General features: G+C 41.5%; 1 protein-coding gene across 2 annotated transcripts in view; it reads right to left on the bottom strand.

Annotated features, from left to right (window-relative positions):
* Positions 1–21698, bottom strand: part of siah1 (siah E3 ubiquitin protein ligase 1) — a 36552-nt gene extending 14854 nt beyond the window's left edge. The window contains exons 1-2 of one of the 2 annotated variants that reach the window (XM_085461075.1): positions 21529–21698; positions 5251–5307 (exon numbers count right to left, since the gene is read on the bottom strand). In XM_085461075.1, the coding sequence (XP_085317201.1) occupies positions 5251–5260 (10 nt within the window). In that variant the 5' untranslated portion in view covers positions 5261–5307; positions 21529–21698. Of the gene's footprint in view, positions 1–5250; positions 5308–9465; positions 10515–21528 lie in introns of those variants that run through there. The other variant, XM_085461074.1, reaches the window with a different exon arrangement.
* Between the last annotated feature and the right edge of the window lie 1091 nt (positions 21699–22789).

Here is a 22789-nt window from a genome sequence, read left to right as displayed (position 1 = left end):
TTAGAGCCACAACAGGACCCACTAGAACATGGGAACAAGTAAAAGTGAAATATAAGAATATTCTACAGAATGGTAATATTTATCACTCATATTGCTTTTAGTCTCTTGGAAAGAGACCCTGAAATAATCTGTTTGTTTATAACAGCAACCAAGAAAAGGGCAGAGCAAAAAAAGACAGGTGGTGGTCCTGCACCCCCTCGTCAACAAGTTGGTTAAGTAAATAATACCCTCACGGAAAATCGATATCTCTCTATGAGCACACTGTCGCGCTGAGCTAAAGGATCCTGTCTATCCCGCAATATACGCTGAATTCTGAACACTCTCCTTATCAATCTTGCACCTTCCGCAATGGGTGGCTCGCGTATACGGACAGGACATGGCTGCGACAGGCTTCCCAAATCCACCTTCGCTTTTATAGCCGTGGTCTCTCATCTTGATTACACGAAGTAATTTACTATTACTACTCTAAAATATGAATTACATCTGAAATAATCAAATACATGGAATAGAATGATTAATAGTACATTTCCCTTTTTTTAGGAAATGACCTGTATGTATCTGTATGAAATCAATAACAATCAAATACTGCATTAGCTTTAGTTACATTGATAATATTTATTTATGGAAAAACAGTGGTAAAATATCGCTGTTGCTTTCGTATAGATGAAGCGGACATACCTGAGTGGCCGCGATCTAATCCTGTTTACATAAAGTGAGCCTGCTCCCAAGCAGGTTTACGCTTACGGATCTGTTGCTATGACAGCAAGTCCCGGATGAGCTTCGGAGAACAGAACGATCCAAGATCACGCGAAATCGTCAACAATCAAATCCAGCTAACTTACTTAGCGAGGTACGAAGAACGGACCCCAGAATAGGAAATCTTGTCCAGTTAGCGACACCAAAAATAAATAAATAAATAAAAAATAATAATAATAAAAATCAAGAGGAAACTCTGCTTCTTTCCTCCCGTTGCAGCTTGCATGATGATGTGCGGCTACATGCTGGGCTAATCCTTTCTCTCACAGCTAGGCCCAATCCAGCGCTTATTACACTCGCCATACACTTAATGTTTAATCTCCAGAATTACAAACACTTCATAGTTAAACAGTCTGTAGCACACAAACCGTGCCAATACCAGAGAGCTTCATTTCCTCACTGAAATCACGATAACCCACTTGGAGCAATCTCAGGAGACTCGTCATTCTACCACACTTCCTTATTTGTATGACTAATGCAAGCTTTTTGATTATATTTAGAGTGGATGGAATCTTAAGGGGTAATAAATTCATCTTTCTGTGAAAACCAAATCTTATGGTTTCTACCATGCTTTAAAAAAGCCTACAGTGCAGGAAGAGTATTCTTCAGTATTCTGTCACTGTGGTGTAAAACACTGTCATCGCTGCAACGAGTCAGCTACGCAGATTTTCTGTCACTTTAATTAAATAACAACCAGACAGTAAAGTGGTGTGTGGCACTGATGTTTCCCATGTGCTGTGTAGTTGCCTTGGTAACAGGTTTGTGGATAAGGATGAGATGGCCTGTGAGGCAAAGGAGAGAGGTGGCAGCCAAATGTGACTGGCAGGAAAACAATTGTGTTGAGGAAGAGGAGAATGCACGGAGGCTAATTTACGCAACTGGAAAAGGAAAAAAGAAAAAAAAAAAAAAGATTGCATCCATAATCCTAAACTTTGAGTTATGCTTCTCAAAACGTCATTGCTTTGTTACTCGGAAGCAGGAGGTGGATGGCATCAGCTGCCAGTGCTACAGCTGGCAGGCATGAATATGCAAAGTGCTGAGTACTTTCAATGTCATGGGTGGCTGTAGCTCAGGTGGTAGAGCAGGTCATCTACTGATCGGAAGGTTGGTGGTTCGATTCCCGGCTTCCCCTAGTCTGCATGCCAAATATCCTTGGGCAAGATACTAACCCGAAATTGCTCTCCGATGCATCCATCGGAGTATGAATGTGTGTGAATGTCAGTTGTGCTTGTGTGAATGGGTGAATGCACAAGTTGTGTAAAGCGCTTTGAGTGCTCAGAAGAGTGGAAAAGCGCTATATAAGAACTAGTCCATTTACCATTTACCAATGTGGTTTAAGAAATGACGAAATCCTTGCGTTACTCGCCAACATGAATAGCACTTTGTTCGTGTTTACTATACACTGAAAGCTGACTGATGCTGTCCACTACACGATTTTGAGTGAGCTAGTGTCAGGGATATTTTTCCCCATTGGTGGAAACACGCTTCCATCTGAATGAATCAGACATAACCATTTGAGTCAGGAAGGAGGTGGTTTTAAAAAAAAAAAAAAAAAAAAAATTTAAAAAAAAAAAAAAAAAAAAAAGAAGGTGGCGTGACGATAGACTGATGGGGTGACACCGCAATGAGGATGCAAGAAGAACAAGAGTGTGCAGAGGGGGGGAAGATGAAAGAAAAAAAAAAAAAAAAAAAAAAAAAAGGATGAAGAAGAATATTTCTCAGGTCACATTTTTCAGGTCAGTACAGTAATTTGGGTGGACTACATCATCTACTCCGCTCCTTTTTATAGCCCTACCTACCTACCTACAGACAGAGGCAGCACAGGGAGGGCCGGCACACAGGAATAATATGGAGAAGGGACTGTATGTGTGGGAGGTGAAGACAAGACGAGAATCGGCCAATGAGACACCACAGTGATATGTAGACAGACGAAACAGCTGGGAAATTAACACCACCAGAAAACTGCTGCCAAAGCTTAGGTGAATTGAGCAGTCATGATCAAACTTAGCACAAATTTAACAATTTCAAAAAGAGTAGAAGAAAACCTACTCAGCTGCTGCTGTAGCTGAGTCAGAGGCCCTCATAGGTAGTCTTCTGAGGTCTTCCCAGGCAACTTACCTCCATTTAGCAAGTAAATTATGATGTTTGATAAAACATTTGGGTCCTTGTTTTTACAGAAGGGAAGCACTTCCTCTTTCCCTTTGATGGTGATTCAAAGAACTAGCAATAACCAGCAATTTTTGAAGACCTTTAGAAAAACCAAATAAATAAGACTGTCACTTTGAGACCATCCTCCACTAAGGCCGCCGCTGTACTGTGCTATTTTAGAGCCACATAAGTTTGAATACGCTCTCTTTGCACAAGCTCCAGCTCTCCAGAAAGTGTCACAAATTTCAGCTTTTTACACAATTTTTCTGAAAAACACGCAAACAGCACTAAAAACCCATGTTTTAGCAATAATAATTACTTCATTTCCTGCTGACAGTGGAGTCATTTGCCAGATAATAGCGTAAACCTGTAGCCACGAGTGTTGAATGTGATGCTTTTATCTACGCCATCATTACTTGTGTAAGCATCCCTCTTATGTCTAGCTTAGTAGCTGGCAGTGCTACCAGTAGGCAGCACTGCCTTACCTGCTAGGGTAAATCTTGTCTGCATGCTCACATGCACACACTCATGCCATGTGCTGAGGTTAAAAAAATAAATAAAAAATAAATACATAAAAACTGGATCTAATCAGACGCTCTATTAGCTAGTGCTCCCTGTGCCTGCCTGCCTGCCTGCCTGTAAACACATCTGCTGCGATGGAGATACTGCCTTAGCAGCTATTAATAGAAAGTCTTTGCTAGCTAACATGCTAGCAACAGCACCAGGAACAGCGAGACCAAATTAGCTCAGGACTTTCTGCAAAGGCAAGACTGAAATATCCAGCATGTGTTAGCATCACCAGCTTAGCGCTTATGCTTGAAGACAATAGTTTCTTCATAACTGCAGAGTCATTTGTTGTAGATCTATTGAGACCTTTATAAAACTTGTTTACTTGTCAATAATTGGTGTCCACAAAAACACACCGAAATAAAACAGAGCCATATGAATGTAGTCTTAACATGATCATGACAATGTAGAATCTGTTCTGTTCAATCTGACAACTGTGCCATGCACCTCATGCGCTCATGTGAGAGTGGGGAAAGGGAAAAAAGGACAACCGTGAACTTACTACTTTGGTAAATGTAGAGGTCAGCTACCAGCTGTGTTTCTGTGAAAGGACGTCTGTGCGCTTAAGGCGTGGCTTCTGTGCTTCTGTCACACAAGAGTACACTGCAGCACCATCTTATTGAAGAAAACTGGCTGCATTACTGAACAGAACTAATGTATGGCTCAACATACTTTACTGAAATAGATCATCACTGGACCTCAACCAAGGGGCCATGAAAGGGGGAGAAGGGTTTTGTAGTCTAGCAGCTGAGAAGCAGCGCTGCCACACACACACACACACACACACACACTACAAGTGCTGATATTGGGCTATTTTGTGTTGATAGTGGTAATATTATAGAGATTACTATTAACAACAGCTGGAATTTTAGCACAAAATGCCACCAACAAACCAGACTAAAGGATACCGAATTATTCTCCTTTGTAGTTTCCTGGCTTGAACAATACATATGATGAAACAATAAGTAGTTTGCGGCATATAAGGCTATAACAAGCTGCAGAGCTAAATGGAGTGTGGAGGGATAAACATAGCATCACTTGTTTAGCTGACACATGAGAGGCCAAGGGGGTGCTGCTCCCAAGAAAAAGGAAAAGAAAAGACAAGCAGCAAACTTTTGTTGTTAGCAGGTGGCTTAGAAATGACTTCTGCAGCCTGAATTTACTTTATCACCCCTCCAACCACGGAAAAAAATAAATAAATAAATAAAAATAAAAAAATATCGAAACACACTGTTGAGTAATTCAGGACGACTCTTCTCCTTTATAGCAAAATTATACATTTCCGAGAAGGGTGCAGCAAAAGGTGTGCGAAGAAGGTAAAAATCATGTGCGCAAAGAGACTGGAGAGACCGGAACAGTGAGTCAGCTAACCAGACAGAGAGAGATACTGCACTGTGTCGAGAGGGTGGACAGGAGGATGACAGAAAGAACAGACAAACAATGACTGTGCACACAGCCTGCTGTGTTCAGGAGAAGCACAAAAAGGGAAAAGCTATTCTGTTTAGAAAATAGGCGATCACACAGTAGTGTATGCACGTTTGACAAAAAGGTGAAATAAAAGTCATCTTGCATACCCCTCCATGTGTTACATTAGACAGTGTGTTAGGTGCTGTCCAAGTGAAGTAAATTAAGAGCACCAAATTCCCAAAACAGGAAACAACTCACCCCGTAGCTAGGACTACAAAAGGAATGAGGACAGATACGGTTAAAAAGCCTGCTGGAAACACTGGTATAAGCACTATAACTGTAGATGAACAGGGGGAAAACTAAAATACACACCTTCGTCCATAAGATTTCCAAATAAGGCTTTCGTCTCCTCTTGAAATGTGGGGACCTCTGGAAAAGAAAAGGGAGCAAAGTAAACAAACACAAGTTAGAAAAGCAAAGCTAGAGGGATACTGGTTCAGACCGATCCCACCGTAACAATGTTCCTACCATATAACAGGAATAATAACCATCAAGTAAAGTACACCAAATTACACACATTTATCACCAGCTAAACATGAAGCCTGGCTTTGTAATTTCTAACAATGTTAAATAACATGCTCAAGTCAGTCCGATAAGCTGGATTTCCATCATGACAGTCTAGTTTTTAAAATGGTGCCAGCTGGCTATAGGAGATCAGGAGGGGCACAGCAGATTTAGTGCACTTCCACGAACTACAACCAGCCTTTCAAGGCATTTAAGCCACTCACTGTGCTGCTAATGCACCATACATTAGCACGAGACTTTATATATTGGAAAAAAAAAAAAAAAAAAAAAAAAAAAAAAAAATTGATTCACACTGTGCCGTCTTGCCTAGGGCTGGGCGATATGACCCAAAATTCATATCTCGATATTTTTTTAGCTGGATGGCGATATAAGATATATATATCTCGATTTTTTTTTTAAAGCCATAAGTTAAGAACAAAAAGAGAGTTCTTAGTCACACTGTGTCCCAGATGTCACACGGGCACTTTTATTTACATACAGCGTAGATGTACATGAAGAAATTACTCAAAAATAAATTATCAGCATTTATTAAATAATCATGGTCCATAAATAAAAGAAAACAATGTTGTTTTTGTGCATAACAAAAAGCTCACAATTGTGCAGTCAAAATGTAAACTAATAGACGCTGAGCATAATAACAAAGAGACAGATTTCACAGCTGCACCACGTCTCTGAACAGGTGCCATTTGTGGTCCTTATACACACACAGTACGTATCACTCCGCGAGGCTCCTCCTCGGTAGCCGTAATCCTCTGGCAATCCATCAAGCGGTGCAGCTCCGTAGCTTAGCAAAGTCATATTAAAACATTTTTTGACAGATTGCTGAGCGCTGTGTACCACATAAAATCGGTTCGCGGTCAGTAAGCACAACCAGAATTCATACATAAGGCGCACTGTCGATTTTTGAGAAAATGAAAGGATTTTAGGCCGTGCAGCCCCTCCGGGCTGCATGTCGTTAGCGCGGTTAGCTCGTTAGCGCGGTTAGCTCGCTAACACGTTGACGCTGTCCAGCCCCACGCACGGTAACTCGCTAACGGAGATTTTCCGCTTTCATCTTGTCATTGCCTGCAGGTGAAGCTATGGGGGAGGCGGAGTTGTGTTCAGTGAAGGAGAGGCGAGGCCGAGTAACGTTGCGTAGAGACAAAAGTGGACGAAAGAGAGGCAAACCTGCGGCTCCACAAGTATAATTATAACGTAACATAGACTATATCGATATAAACGATATTGTCACATCTTATATCTCGTATGAAAATATATCGATATTTTTAAAAAAAACTCGATATATCGCCCAGCCCTAGTCTTGCCCTACTCCACAATGTCCCCAGTATTGTTCAGTCAGTGCCTGTGTTACAACTGACATGTAGCCATTGTGTCTGGGTCATAATAATGTGATCCTCTACAGAGGTGACTGCATGCGGGCTAAACTGTGCACATATGTACATTTCAAAACACAGCTGCCATCTGCCAGAGAAAATTTCATTCTGCCCTTAATATAGTGCACATTTGTCATTGTAATTCGGGGTGGGTGATATCGCCTCAAATTATCATGTCGATATGGCCAGAAATATCATGCCCATTTTACTTCAATATAGAATAATCCAGACAAAAAGCTGGTCACAACATTTTATTGATACTTTCAGCTTGCAGGCAGCACCATTTATAATTGCAACTAAATAAAAGATCATTTTCAATCCTTTTTAAATGAGTCAAATGAACACTACGGCATCACTGAGAGTTACAAACTGTCTAAATCCTTTCACCTTTAATAAAATGATCAATGTGGCCGCTTTACCAGGTGTAACAAATAGGTTTAACATCCAGGCATCCATGAAAACAGAGTTTATGAAGGTTAACAGAGTTAGAAGCAAGCAGGAAGTTGGCTTGCTAGTTTCCACCTAAACATGATATAGCATGTTCTGACTAAGGGGTTTCTGAAAAATTAAGACGTACAGCTCTGCTGTCACTTCCAACATAAATGAAGACAGAAAACTAAACAGCAGTGACGGTTGTAGGGTTACTGAAGTTGGGCTAGCTGGTATATAATAATGTGCTACGTGGTGGGTAGCTACACAGCTACAGTATATTAGCATGATATAAACACATTAGCAGTGAAGCTAACTTTTTTCCCCACTCCATCTTAATAAATGCAGTGTAGTTTGGACCCGGAAGCAGGGTTGATAAATCATCACTCAAAGATCGGATACTGAAGAGGCAATCTTTTGAAACAAGATGCCAGGAGAAGCAGTATTATATCTAGTGACGCAGCACAAAAGTAACCTAGGTGAAATTGTTTCTAGATACTTCAGGTAAAACATATTTGTTTAACAATAACTTCTGTGACTGTTGAGAATGCTCTGGAAGTTATTTTAAACTAAAATAAAGTTTGTACCTCAGATGTTGGGTCAAGCTATTCAAACCAGCTGCTTAACCACATCAGTAATTTGCATCCACTGTTTGTTATTCTTGTCATATGAAGCGCAGCTAGTGAGTACTCCTGCCACGCTGGGTGAGTCGTGTGTTTACATTTCGGTCCCAAGTCACCGGCTGCTAGCTTCTCGTCCTTTAAAGTCTGGCTGCACCTTCAGTGTATTTGTGCTGGCTAAAGGTGGAGAAACACTTGTCGTTTACACCTTTAACCTCCTAAGACCCGAACTCTTCCACGGCATGCATTTTAAATTTCTCTATGATATTTGGGCATATTGGGACCCGATGAATGTAAAAACAAAGAATTACCTGATTTTTGTTTCTAAGAAAAATGAGAGCCACATATGAGGATATTTGTTTCAAATTTCGATAGAACAGTGGGAGTATAATGTCCTCGTAAGTGGATATCAGGTCCTTGTAGTGCAAAATTGAGTACTTTGGTCTAAATAACCCAAAATGTGATGTCCACATATGTGGACGCAGGTCGTAGGAGGTTAATCTGGACAGTTTTCTTGTACATGTTGCAAAGTACTGTGTCCTTATTGGAGGTTGTTGAAGTAGCTCTCATCTTCAGTACTAAATGGTGACTCTTGCTCTCAGATATGCCTGGGCTCATCTCATTGTGTACAACAGGGAACAAACTCATGGTTGTTAGTAAATCTAGCCACTGTTAGTTTAATGGATGAGCACACTTCGAAAGCTTTCACCATGCTAAGAAAGAACAATCAATTTAGATTTCTACTTATAAAACACTTAACAAGGAACCAAATCTCATCAACCATTTTAGATTAGAGTGCCTAATTCATTTCTGACTTTCTCAATGGATACCAGATTGACAGGATCTGATATAACGGAAATCACCATGTGGGCATCATGAAAACAACATTTCCTTTAGGTTAATCTGCAGCCTTTTAAAGCCATTTGCTTTAGACAAAACAAACACATACCTTGGAAAAAAACAAAAAAAACAAAACACAACTACATAGCACCTCAGGTACATGTGAAAACAGAAGGACACAAAAAAAAAAAAAAAAAAAAAAAAAAAAAAAAGGGGGGGGGGGGGGGGGGCACTAAGAGAAGCTAAGATATGCTGCACACTGAAGCCAGGAAAAGTTGAAGTATACGGAAAATAAGCACTCGGGGGAATACAAGAATGCAAAGAGATACAAGTGGGAAAAAGACACCATGAGTAGAGGGGGGGGGGCCAAAAACAAGCTAGGCTTCAACAAACATGCAGTTCTTTGTTCTTAAGTGGCCCACTCCAAGTTTTCATACACACTATAACAGTGTAATTCACAATGCACGCATGCGGCGCCTGCTGAAAGGCTCCTCTGTATTCACCCACAAAGAAACTATTCAGCACATTTTGTCACAACATACAGAACACACTTTCACCAGCTACGCTCGAGCAACAGAAAGGCCAATCAATTTGTCAGCTTGATGCTAACAAAGCTACAACTAGAATTTACACTACTGTACAACATCTTACCCTGCAGATACACGGACAAATGCATTGAGCTGATGATGAGGGGAGGAGAGGGGGCTTTTTGTGTGCTTTACCGTTTTAAAGTGTAATACCTTTAGTCCTGTGCACACTCCTTGTGGCTACACATGAGAAGAGTCTGAGCAAGGAGTTCCAGGGTGGAGCTTGCAGCGATACACTAGCTGGCTTCGATTTCACTTGTACCACAGACATAGAGGTAAAGCATTTATACGCTCCCTTTGCGCCATATTTCTCTGGCCTTTTCCATGGAAACCACACAGTGTTACTGCTGCCCCAAACACACGACAAAACACAGGATCATGTTTCATCCTCCTGCTCACCCATTTGAGAAGAACAAGTTCATGAGGGTTGGGGTAAGCTGAAATGAAAGAACTGTGTCCAGAGAGGCAAACTGATCCTTAATAGCTGGTAAAATGAGTTCTCAGAGGAGATGGCACAACAGAGTGGCCAAGGCTGGAAAGAGAGAGGGAAAAACGAAACAAAAAAAGTAGGTCACCGATGTTTTCACTGCAATGCTTCGACACAAACCATCAGATTTGTTTTCTGTTAAAATTAAAACCTTGAAAATCAAGTCTGTAAGCAGTCTGTTGGTGTGTGGTCAGTCAGCCACTCCCTTGTTTCTCCCTAATCGGTCAATACAGGAACAGACAGCAAAGCAAGGCAGTTTAGCCAACTCACAGTAGAGTTTCTTCAACACTGGATAATTATCCTTTAGCAAGTTCCACCTTTGTTTCTCCTGGTGCCAAATTTTCAGGAACTGTTTGGCACTACACCACTGCAGCATCTAACAGGTACAAATGCATCCAACAACCACCTTGTGAAATTGTAGGTTTGCTGGGGGGGAGGAACATTTCCCACAGTCAAACAGGGGTGATTTTGATAGAAAAACAAATCCTGTCCAGTGTACTTGAGTTGGAAGGTAGAAAAAATATATATAAAAGTTTGATAGGAAAAAGCTCTGCTTTTTTGGTTTCTTAAGATGATAAGACTTGCGAGAGAAGGAAACAAAGAAAGTGTCCCAAATAAAGTCACTCCCTCACTGAGCGAAGTTCTCTCCGTCCAAGAGTGTGGTTGGTGTCGCTGCTGCTGGGTGCGTTTGTGAGAAAGACAGAGAGCAAAGCTAAGCCGGCATCCAATGTCAGTCCAAACAGCAGCCTCGCTCACACCCTCCCCGCTCTCCCCTGACACTCCCTACCCAAACACATAACCCTCTCTCCTCAAACAGCTGACACTTGACAAATTTTATTTGCACCTGAAAATATACATACAGAAAGTATACAGACAGTGTATGTACACGTCTGTATACTTTCTTGCATTTTTTCCTGCCTCAAGCTCGCGTATTTCGCTCCCCTTCTTAGGTGGACATTCCTTCTCTTGCTCTCCCACTTGTGTTTCTTTCTCTCTGCCCCCTCCGTTCCACTGCCTCTGTGGTTAAGCAAGTCTCAGATTTCAGCCTCATCTGGCTGCAGGCTGTACCACCAGCTGCCCTCACTGACACCATACCTCACTTTCTCACTGCCTTTTCTCTTCATTCTGTTCTATCGACTTTCACCCTCACATTGCTTGCCACAGTGCAGCAGGTCTGTGCATAGCATTAAGCACTCAAACACTAAATCAGCAGATTCAAACAAAATGATGGTCTCTGTAGCTTAAACAAGTCAAACAAGAAACTTTTTTAAATCCAGGTCTGTTAGTCAATTTTCTCCTCCTACAAACAGGACCATATTCTCTTTAAAAAAAAAAAAAAAAAAAAAAAAAACCCACACAAACACAAGTGTATAACTGAGCCAACTAAGAAGGGAAGCAAGATTTAAAAAACAAAAAAAAACCTAAATATTACTGTGAGCTGCAATCTGTCAGCAGGAGAGAAAGTGATAGTTAGCTTAGTGCACAGGGAAACACAGACCCGGTTCACATGCAGCACTCTAGTGCGTCTTGGTGATCTGATCCCATATGGACAGATCTAAACACAGATGTAACTGCCCCCAAACACGATGACTCACGGACTCTGCTTCTGGCCACCATCGTGGCCGACAATAATGCCAGCAATGACGTAGAACGACTGCTGTATAGTGTGTGCTGTGCCTGCAAGTACTGCCAAAAGTGCACGTCTATTTTTGAACTGCAAAATAAATCACAAATGATATTCGGGTTATGAAGAGATTCAAACTTTAATACCTTTTTATAAAACGAACTCTGCTTACAAGAAGACAGTATATGTGATGGATGATGCTTCTGTGTCTGAAAAGTGAAGCAGATGCACAACTTCCTTAAACCTGCGTTCTTTTTATATGTCCACCAACGGAGCAATAACTGCAATTGAAAAGAAACGTCCAGTACAAGTCTGAGAAAACAGCCCTTGCACGTGCCCTCAGTAAAGACTTTCCTGATCAATCTCTGTGCTCAGCCTCTCAAAAGTCCATTTTGCATGTGTATGGTCACTTAAGTTTCACAAAAGAGGATTATCCAGGGTACGCTCACTGTAACAATTTGTGACAAGTCTGAACCACATGCTTCTGGTTTCACAGTCACACCTACCTCATGCCGTCCCTTTCCCAGCCTGTATGTGGACACTAAGCCCTTTCTTCTATACTCTGTGTGACAATGGCAGATAGAATTTAAGGGCACATCTTTGACAGGTCGTGCCAATTCACTTGATTTTTAAGTTACTTGCATGGTAGTAAAACAAATCGGACTGTAAAAGGAAAGGACAGCGTCATTTCATATGGAAATGTGGGCTTGTGCTTTACTCTATCCTGTCTTACAACCCCTCACCAAGGCATGCCTTTCACATCTCCAACTCACTGATCTTGTTTCAGTTCATTGATATGCTATTGGCATGACAAAATGCAAAAATCTGCACTACTGAAGGATGTTTAAGGTGTAAATAGTTTCTCTTTCCATCCTCTCCTCTGTAGCCCCTGTGGATGTAGGGGATTACATGTTTGGGTCGCCAGTGATGAACTGCTGCCTGGTCCAGATGGCTCATTGTTGTATATATTGCCCTTGCCCCTTTTAATAACACAATTTGGGCATTGGCTACTGTCACTAGCTCTGTTTTACAGCCCACATTGTGCATGCGTGTTACAGCGGTCTCTCTTTGCGCCTGTATTTCTTCTACTGCTGCCAAGTTTCTGACTGTATTCGGTTTATATTATCTGGCAATAATGCGAACAGATGTGGCGTAACCACTGAGAAAAGATTACAGCAGAGGCAGTACGGTAGCATGCCCCATGTCTCGCTCGTGGTTTAGTCAGTATAGTCAAAAAAAAAGGGTGATTTTTTTTGGGGGGGGGCAGACGAGAAAATTAACACTCAAGTGTGATCAGTTCAGTGACATACTCAACAATAGGTACACTACACTGATCATCATAGAGAGGGGTGGTGAATAGAAAGGAAAATGCCTGTAGGTCCTTTAAAAATGCACTTATTTGAATTTTAGGTCTCTGAAATTGTTTACAAGATATTTGAATATGTCCTACAAGTTGCATTAATATTAGTCTTACTTCCATCTGGGTCTTGGGGAACAATATTAATCACTAATACACATTTTTCGACATCGCAAACTATCAAAAGGATGTCTGTCTAGTAGATAGCAATGTATTGTGAGGTAGCGCCATGCCCTCTTGGGTTTTAAATGCACCTTAGAACACACATGCATCAACACTACATATGAGCGGGCGGAGGGAGGTTTGGAGTCTTCACACACCCCCGTTCTCTGTTGCCTGCTGGAGCGGGGGTCTGGGAGGAAGAGTTGGCCGTCCGATTGGGGTCTGGAATGTGGGGCCTCCTTGCTGCTGCCGCCGAGTCGGGGCGGTCTGCTTCTCTCCACCCCAGGGGAAAGGGTAACACTACCTGGGTCTGGGTGCAGTTTTCCCCTCCAGGGGCAAGGGTACCTAGACCTGCTTGGGTCTAGGTATGCTTGGGGAGTGTGATTGTGTGTACAGGGTTAACATGGCTACTACTTCAACTTTTAACTTTAAAAACCCATTTCTGCATACACTACTTTCATCTATGACAAGTGCAAAATCTGTGAGATCATGACACTGAAAGAACCTGGGGGGACCGTTTGTGGACATTCAGTCCCAGTTTTAAAACCTTTACACATCTGAGTAGCAAACTGCACCAGCATCCATTCTACCTACAAAACAGTCTAAAACTGGAGTTTGTGTCCAAAAAAAAAAAAAAAAAAAAAAAAAAAAAAAAAAAAAAAAAAAAAAAAAAATTCAGACAAAAATGATTGCACTGATGAACACGCACAGAGCAAAGCAGGCAGTTGGCTAATGGTTCCTTTTAGCCTTTAAACAATGTTCACATAACTTAGTTGATTGTGTGTGCAATTGTTCTAAGATGCTCTCTTGCATAGGTGAACTAACAGCAGGCTGTCACTGTGCATTCCTCGGCTCTGATTTCATAAAAAACATATTTAAAGATTTGCAAGACCCTTTCCACTTCTGTTTACAAACATTGTATTGTCTCTACTGAATGTAAAATTCTCAGAGGTAAAACATTGGCAGACCAAAAGAAAACAGAAAAATGCCACCAAATACAAATTGAAATTACCGTAATTGTCGGACTATAAGCTGCTACTTTTTGCACAAGCTTTGAACCCTGCGGCTTTTAGTCAGGTGCGACTTTTCTATGGATTGTCCATGATTTTTGTCATATCGTAAGACGATTTGTTTTGTTTGTTCCGCTGTTGTACGGCACTACGTTGCCTGGCGGAAGGGCATGTGATCAGACACACAGTATCTGGGTTCAAGAGTGGTATGTTGGTCACGTTTTCATCCGCCAGGCAACATAGTGCCGTACAAGTAGCGCGAAAAACAAACTTCAAATTAACGCTACGCGTTCAGCGGAAGTCGTGGATGACGAGCGGCGATAAACTTGCGAAAAGCAAGTTATGCTCAACTCCACCGGTGGAATCTGACAGCGTGGAAAAGTGTGAAAACATCCATGATCACCAACGGATTTCGAAGGGCTGGACTGCTGCATGATGGAGAGGAGGACACCGCCACGGCCCTTCTGAGGGTGTTTGACTCTGACACTGACAACGAGGATTTCTTTGGTTTTGTAAGTGACAACGAAGGAGAGAAGCTGAGAGTGGATGACGTAGCCATCCTGAGCCTGTTCGTATCCGACACTGGAGAAGAGGACTTTGGTGGTTTTAGTGCGCAGGAAGATGGTGGTAAATGACTTGACTTTTCTTCTTGTTAAAGCCGTGTCACTGCACCTGAGCCTAAAAGGTAGTCTGAATCTATTTTTCTGGTGTGTTGTAGGTTATTGTTATGTACTACATTTGTTACTCATTTATGAAGCACAGTACATGTTTCGTACTTGTAATTACCGCTACTTGTACATATACCTAAAAAGTTATGCAAATATGTACCCGTAACTTGTTTTTCAAAATATTAATAAAAGTGATGTCTCCAAACAGCCATCTCTTTCCTGACAATTCCCTTTGTGCATATTCTCTTACATATGATAAGTCAACATTGAAACACCTGCGGCTTTTAGTCAGGTGCGGCTAATGTATGTACAAAACAGGATTTTCCCCTGATTTTAGCTTGTGCGGCTAATATTCAGGTGCGCTTTGTAGTCCGGGAAATACGGTAATTACACAGTAACATTAAGAAGACCCTCTTCATTACGATGCATTATACTTCAATACAAAGGGTCAATCGTTGTTCAAAGTGCACATCCGGACCAAATGTGCGTTTGGCATTTTGAAGGAGAAAGAATATCATGTTGCAACCACACTTTCACTTCAAAAACAAACTACACAGCAAGGCACTTCCACTTCAGTCTGTGAATGCTCACTAAAGAGACGACCTTTGGCATGTTATTTCGATCTTCATCTGCAAATTAAGTGCCACCTACTTCAAAGACAGGGCCAGTCTTAATATACATATTAAAAAGACACAATGTTTAAAAAAAAAAAAAAAAAAAAAAAAAAAAAACACAACCACAACCTGAAGTAGAAGCACCACAAATAAACATGCAGGTGTATCTATGCATTTACTGAGGCACCATGCATGATCCTACAGCTCCTATGCTAGAACTTTAAAGCAGGCTCAATTCTCATTCAATCAAGGCAACAGGTTGCATATATGCATAAAACTGTAACCATTAATAATAATAATAATAATAATAATATCATCATCATCATCCACCAACTACAGTTTGATTTCATAGTGCTACAGAAATGGAATGGACTGATTTCAAAATCCAGACCCAGTCAACAGTTGGCTCTTTCCCATAGCAGGAAAAACAACTTGGGAACAATGCAGCCTAGCAGCTTGTTACCATGGAGAAGCCACACAGAACAGGGATATCAAGGTGGAGGCAAAACCAACCACACAGACCCTATCTTGTGTGTTAGCACCTAATATAGAAATACACACAGAGATAAAACAAGCAGGGACTCCCTTTGGCATTAGTAGCAGATCTAGAATTACCTCACTGTTAGTGAGCCGATGACTCACTGCTCTCTTTCTCACATTCACACACCGCCAGTATTAGGTTGGACAAAAACAGCTGTCATGCTTATAATTTTTTCAACGCCAGCTGCTAAAGTTGTGCCAGCACAGTAGAAGATGCAAAGATCTCCTAAAAAGTTCAGTCACAGACTTGTCTTCACACACATCAACATTTATATTTAAAAAAAATAAAAATAAATCTGTTATTGTCAAATTTCACATGTAATTAGTCAACAAAAGGACAACTTGGTATACATCTCAAGTTCACCCTTGCTGTAAGACTGTCAAAGATAATATTTCTTAAAAATACATTTCTCGTCTCGTGTCATATTAGAGGTGGGCGATATAAACGATATAAATTTGGCCAACGATAGAGCGATATAGTCAAAATCTCTATCGCGATAGCACATGTTGATGATGTCATCAAGCTCCGCCTGCCTGTTTTGGTCGAAAGCATCGCAGCGGCTAAAACCATTATCATCTGCAAATTCTGGCGGGCGACAGTCATAGCAAAGAGATGAAGCACTTTTGAAATATGGGGAAAGCCAAAAACTGCACTTCCTCCACTTCCGTAACATTGATTCATTAATGTTGAATTCTCTCGCAGCTGTTCTATTCCCATGTTGTTGCAGTATATAGAGATTGAAAATGTGACGTCATTCAGGGGTAAAACCGCAAAGGATTCTGGGAACTCGTGGCAAGAGGTACTAGCGCACGCAGGCTTTCAATTGAAATCAGTTACACAGCGATAAAAAGAAAACACAAAAAAAATGTCAAGAAGCTGTTGTATTATTAACTGCAATAGCCGGTCGCATGACAGCCACGGGAAGCCGAGGTGTAAAGAGATCGGTTGTTATCGGATTACGTCGTTGAAGAGAAATTGTTCGAGCCATGTTTCCGAAGTAACAAAGAGGCGACGGATGGCCTGGATTGCAGCTATTCAAAGACCAAATATAACGTCCTAGAACACTCCAGCTCACAGGTTAGTCTGCTCCAAAGCATTTCCACAAAGGTCAGTGTTTTGTAGTAGTTAATGTCATTTTTCATAACATAATTGGTGATATAGGTTACAAGCAAGTCTGGCGCTGAACAGAAATTGTCGCTCCTGTGTTTATTGTGCATAAATAGTGAATTGTCCCGACACAATATTGTGTTTCGCTTCTGTTATTACCATGGTACATTGACAAAAACATATACTTTTATTCACAGGATAAAACAGTTGTTTTGTATCACTAATTGACCAGTGCGATTACAACATACAATATTATTGTCACTGCTACATTTCTGTAATGTGAACCAGAAATTATTTCCACTACTAATTAATTACCTTTGAGTAGAGCTGGGCGATAGAACGATAACGATATGTATCGCGATATAACTTTTACTCGATAGAGAAATTAAGCTATCGCGATAGACCTCGCCGCTCTTGTCCTCAAAAAAAAAAAAAAAAAAAAAAAAAAGTCAGCCAATCCAAATTAAGTAGCGCAGAGCCGAACCAATCACAGCCGCAGCGTCACGTCGCGTGACTTGTTACGTACAGCACAAGTGCCAAGCCACACGTGTGTTTGTTTGGGAAGCAGCCAGCGGGTAATGGAGCCAGCGCGTAATGGAGGAAATGAGTGACCGAAGAGAAAACAGATGATGGTTCCAATGCCGGAGAGATTGTCAAACGGAAGAGCCATAGAAGTTCCGTAGTGTGAAGGTATTTCGGCTATTTCAAGTCAAAAAACAGAGTAGCGTGCACTGTAAATTGTGCCGAAAGCAAGTCTGGAAATACAATAAACTGGTGCATGCGTCACACTGTGCGCCACGTTATTGTTTCGGTGAAATGAATTTCTACAATACTGTTAATTCTACTCTCTGCAGTGTTTAAATGCTTACATATACACACAGTTACTGTCCCTCCACACATACGACTCTGTTCTGCTTCTATGCCCCAGCTTTGTTTACTTTTTCCCACCGAGGCTTCTAGACTTCTGATTGGCCAACATTTCGGCACGGTTAGGAATCTAGCGCCACCTGCTGCTTTGGCATGTTCATAGCAGCGTTTTCCTTCATTTCTGCCTTTATGTGTGGACGGGATTATTTTTTAAAACGAAAACTGAAAATCTCCGTTTTCAAAAATACCCGTGTACGCGTGGACGTAGCCTCAGTCTCTGACTGGAAGCGCTAATTCGTCATTCGGCTTTTGTCAGACTAAAGTAACTGTTAAAACTGTTTGAAAAGCTAAGCTATACAACAAGGAGAGATTGAGAATTTCCTTTTAGTTCTCAGTTTATTTGATATTGACAAAAGTTAGTCAGTTTTGTCTGTTCTTCTGTAAAACAAACTAAGATTTATTTTTAGAATTAATATTTTGTTTCTAAGTGGAATTGACAATTTAGTAGTCTGTTTCGTTTGTTCTATTTTGAAACTTAAACGCTTTAAGTTTCAAAATAGAACAAACGAATTTTAGGCAATATCGCCCAGCCCTAAGTCATATGACACTACGCATGCATGCACAAGCACACAGGTAGTCAGGTGACAGCAGGAGCAGCAACAGAAGTAGACAGGCAGCTCTGATGGACCAAATGAATTTTGAATTTCAAATACAAGACGAGTCAGCTAAGCTTTCAAGAAAAAGGGTGGAATGTGATGCTAATTAAACCAACTGGCCAAGAACTAACAGCAAAAAGGGTCTACTGCTGGAAAGAGAAGAGGCACATCAAATGCACACCACCGTTTGAGGTTCAAGCACAGTGTTTCCCAAAAAGACGACACCATGGGGAACCAGGGTCAGTCTTCCCAAGCACAGGAAGCATCATAACATAATACAGCTGACAACAGCATGAAAGCAAAATGAGGTCTGCACACACTTATGTTATTTGGGAAACACTGCAAGTAAAAGTACTGAGGTAAGGCAGTCAGCAGCAATTGACCTTTCAAGTATACTGAGTGCAGGAACGTGCTGGCAAACATACCTGGGAGTGTTACCCGAGGAAAGTCTGTGGGAAACTAGAATTCGCAGTGAAGACCGGTTTAACCATCAGAACAAGCAGTATGTGCCCGTTCAACATTGCCCGTGAGCACACATACGTGGTTACGTTATCCTCAGTTCAGAAGTCAAATACAAAAGACAACTGGCAGAATTAAAAAGGTAATCATTTCTTATGTTGAGCTGAAGCTGAGGGTTGCACACAACGACAATCATCTTCATGTTTGATTACCCAACGTATTGTGGTGGAAACCTGGCACTGCCGTGTCTAAGATGAGTACAATAAAACAAAGCACCAGCATCTGAGAAATTTCTGAGCCAACAAGCAGAACCCTCGCTGGGTAAGCTAAGACAATAGGCTGCAGGTTGTTTCTTTGGTCATCAAAAAAAATAATCCCATAGAGTTTGTAGTCCTTTTCCTCAACAAGCGTGTGTGCATGCGAGGCGGGAGGGATTGGCCGGACATCCACTTCTGTCACCGTTTTAACAATGGCTGGTTGCTGCATAGTGGTCAAATGGTTCAGACATTTCCTGCCTTTAACTCCAAGTGCTATTCCACTGAGAGCAAATACTGCATTAGAGATTTGATAAAAGAAATATTTAACAACATTTTACATTGGTCAGAATAAACAAACCCATTCCAGATGGAACCTCTTAAATACAGTCTGTAAAATGAAAGATGAAAAAGCAAGCTTTTATTTTCTTGCATTTTAATGAGCTTTGGGATTTCACAAGGATGAGTCTTTCCTATCAATGACATAAATCCTTTGATCCTGGCATCTGTCAGCTTTCATCCACATATGAAAACCACCCTGGGGGCTACAATACCAAGTGACTAAGCCTCTCTGAAAGCTATGGAAAACCCTTGGGTCAAAACAAGTTCATCTCTACTGCTGCATTACAGACAACCAACACTTAACTGTGGCAGTCAGCAGAAACCAAGAAGGATCATACATACACGTGTACATGCTGTGTTTCTTTTCCCTGCCAAATGCAGTTAGATGGACTAAAGACATGTTATAGCTGGACAAACTTTATCAACCAGTTAAAACAGCGCAGTGCATACATATGGGTGTGTAAGGTCTCTGAAAGAAAAAGGTTCTCTGATTTTGTGGTCTGCAGCAAAATGAGAAAAATTTCAGTGTGTAAAGAAGTGTTTTTAAGGTACAATGCAGAACTTGTATCTAGCATCTAAGTGCAGCCCAATAACTGGTTTTCAAGGAGAGGGGAGATTAATTATAGTGAACTGAAATCAACCACATCCTGACAGAAGATATTTAAATACAAGTTGCAATTATTAAAACCTGTATTGCAATTCCCAATTACAGTGTAACAGACTCCCACCTCCCAATCAATACCCTGTATCTCTCATGTTTATAACATGCTGAAAAGACCATATTTTTCCAACTGTAGGGCAGATCATGTACTTCCAATAATTTGCATCTCAAGATAATGAGACGCTACACCTGACCAGACCGACATCTGCCGTGTAATCTTACTGTAAAATCTCAAATACTGTTTCAAGCATGACACACAAGTCCAGCACTTCGGAGGTTGGAGGCCTGTTTAGAGAGTATTTAATTTGTCAAAAGCTGAAAGAATTAAACAGTCACATTGGGGGGGGGTTTTGGTAATACAATCCCAGAGTTTTACAACTAGTGCATCCCTTTGTCTAGGTTCATTTAATTTGTACATTTATTTACGTTTTATTTGGTCTTACTCTGTGAGGAGCTATGGGCTGCACGTCTGTATGCAAAGTGCTACATAAACAGTGGTATGGCTTTATTATTTGATTGACCTCGGCTTAGATCCATCCAGCCTGAGCAGAGGTTTTGTAAAGTAGGGCAACAACTGTGATCAATATGGAGGTTGCTTTTTTAAGCCAACTTCAGCAAAAGGTCATATTGTGATACCACTGTGCATCTGTCCACAGCCCTAATTCATAACTCATCTACAGGTGTCCACGTAAACGACTACGTGATCGCTCAACTACTGCTCATGCAATGCAAACTGCAGTGAACATGTAACGATGGCGATTAGAGCCCTTTAATAATCAATAACGACCAGGAGCTGACATTAGTCTTATAATAGACAAGTCAAACACGCCGACTCCGACTGTAACCTTTACTTGGAGTAAACATTAGTCATCACTTCCTCTACAGCCGTTATGCCAGCAACAGTGCTACACAAAACAATGCCACGACGAGTTTCTGTTGACCTGGTCTAACCTACTTTGAAAGCAAAATGGCCTTGTCTTTGCAAGGCAGACAACGGCGTATCCTAGCAAACAGTTTCCACTGCAGGCACACAAGGCCTCGTCTTGCCGTAAAGCAGTATCCCACAGCTTACTAGCTAGCTGAGTCGGTGAGTTTGTTAGCTTAGCTGGTGTGTGAACATGCTAAGAAACGGTACCCTTCCATTTCCCCCCACTCACACCAGTTAGTAAACGTTAACAACAACGTTTAGTCGCTACGCGTGTCAACCCGTTAACCACTGCAGGCAAGAGGCGTTTAAAAGATCAGCAAACAAGCCGGACAGTAGGCTAGCTAACCGCCAGCATTATTAGCACTGCGCTAACGAAGGAAGCTAGCGTCTGCTCTGCTAGTCAACGGGGCTGTTGTTTTCACCGACACACACTCCACTCGAAAATCTGATGTTTCACTGTCTGCGGCACACCCGCTTACCTCGAAAGAATTATCCTTCAGTTCACCACGGAGAAACAGGTGAATGTGTGGCACCGGGACAGACACAGGATCCCTCTCTGTCGTCGTTTGCTCGATGTACACATTGGCTCAGCTCCTGGAACAGAGACGAGACGGCAGGCGTTAAGTACCAGCCGCTCAGAGCGCGCACAGTTAAGTTTGCCACGGGAGCGCGCCTTGCACGAATTGCAGGTTGCTCGAAATGGTTCAATTTTATAATAATAACAATAATGCGAAAATAAATATACGCATATATGATTGCATCCCACACAATTTACTGCATATCTTTTGAAGCTGTTTCACATTATGAAAATATTCTCACCGTTTACAAAGAATATTAACGCATGCTCACACTTGTACTATCGCCTTAAAATCAAGGCTCGTCTAGCAGGTTCTCACCTTAGTTTCACTTCATTATACTATTCGCCTGCATCTTGTATCTGTACTGGATTTGATCTCTTGCCTCTCCGCTATAATGTAAGTGAAGGAAACTGCACATATGCTTAAACCAACAAGTCCCACAGATAATCCTTAGAAATTGGACATTTAAATCAGCAGTTTTAATGAAAAAAATAGCAAAGGGTTTTAAAAAGAGACTTTGGACAGGTATAGCGAAGATTGAGGTCAATCTTGATGCTGGACACATGTAACTGGCTGGGATTAAGATTTAGAGGTCGTGTTGTTTCTTTCATAGCAATCTGGACATAAGGGAAGCCATCACCACGCCCCCCCCCCCCTCACACACACACACACACACACACAGCCATCTACCATCAGGAGGGATGAGGGGTAGGAGGGGGAGCTAAATAGTAATGTGAGGTGGGGGTGGGAGGAGCTGCTGCGCAGGCTGGGATTACAGAGAAGGATTGGTTATGCAAGTGTGTTGTCCCAGTAGGCAAGCTGCAGCAGGAGCAAACAGTAGGCTGAGAGACACTCAGACAGCAAGAATAGTAAGAGAAACAGCAGACCTTTGTAAATATAATCCTGCTGTCCTCCCGTAAACAGTGGCTATAAGCCTTCTACTGTAACCGGGCAGAGTGCAACACATTTTCTTTGTAAATACATGAAGTACACCATCATTGCATGCACACCAGAAACAACTTCTCACATTTAGGGTATCACATGTGCATTTAAATATAACAGCTTACTTTGGACACATATACATCACATGCGCACTTCTTCTCTAAACAAAAAACACAAAAGAGTATCTCTGCTTTTTTGGGTCAGTTACTGTAGAAACAGA

The sequence above is a fragment of the Copadichromis virginalis genome, linkage group LG7, assembly GCF_057382275.1.
Source record: "Copadichromis virginalis isolate Kocher_CV1m ecotype Utaka linkage group LG7, C_Virginalis_male_GT1.1, whole genome shotgun sequence".
Classification (NCBI taxonomy): Eukaryota; Metazoa; Chordata; class Actinopteri; order Cichliformes; family Cichlidae; genus Copadichromis; species Copadichromis virginalis.
The sequence above is the reverse complement of the archived record's forward strand: the minus strand, read 5'-3'. Positions and strand labels throughout refer to the sequence as shown.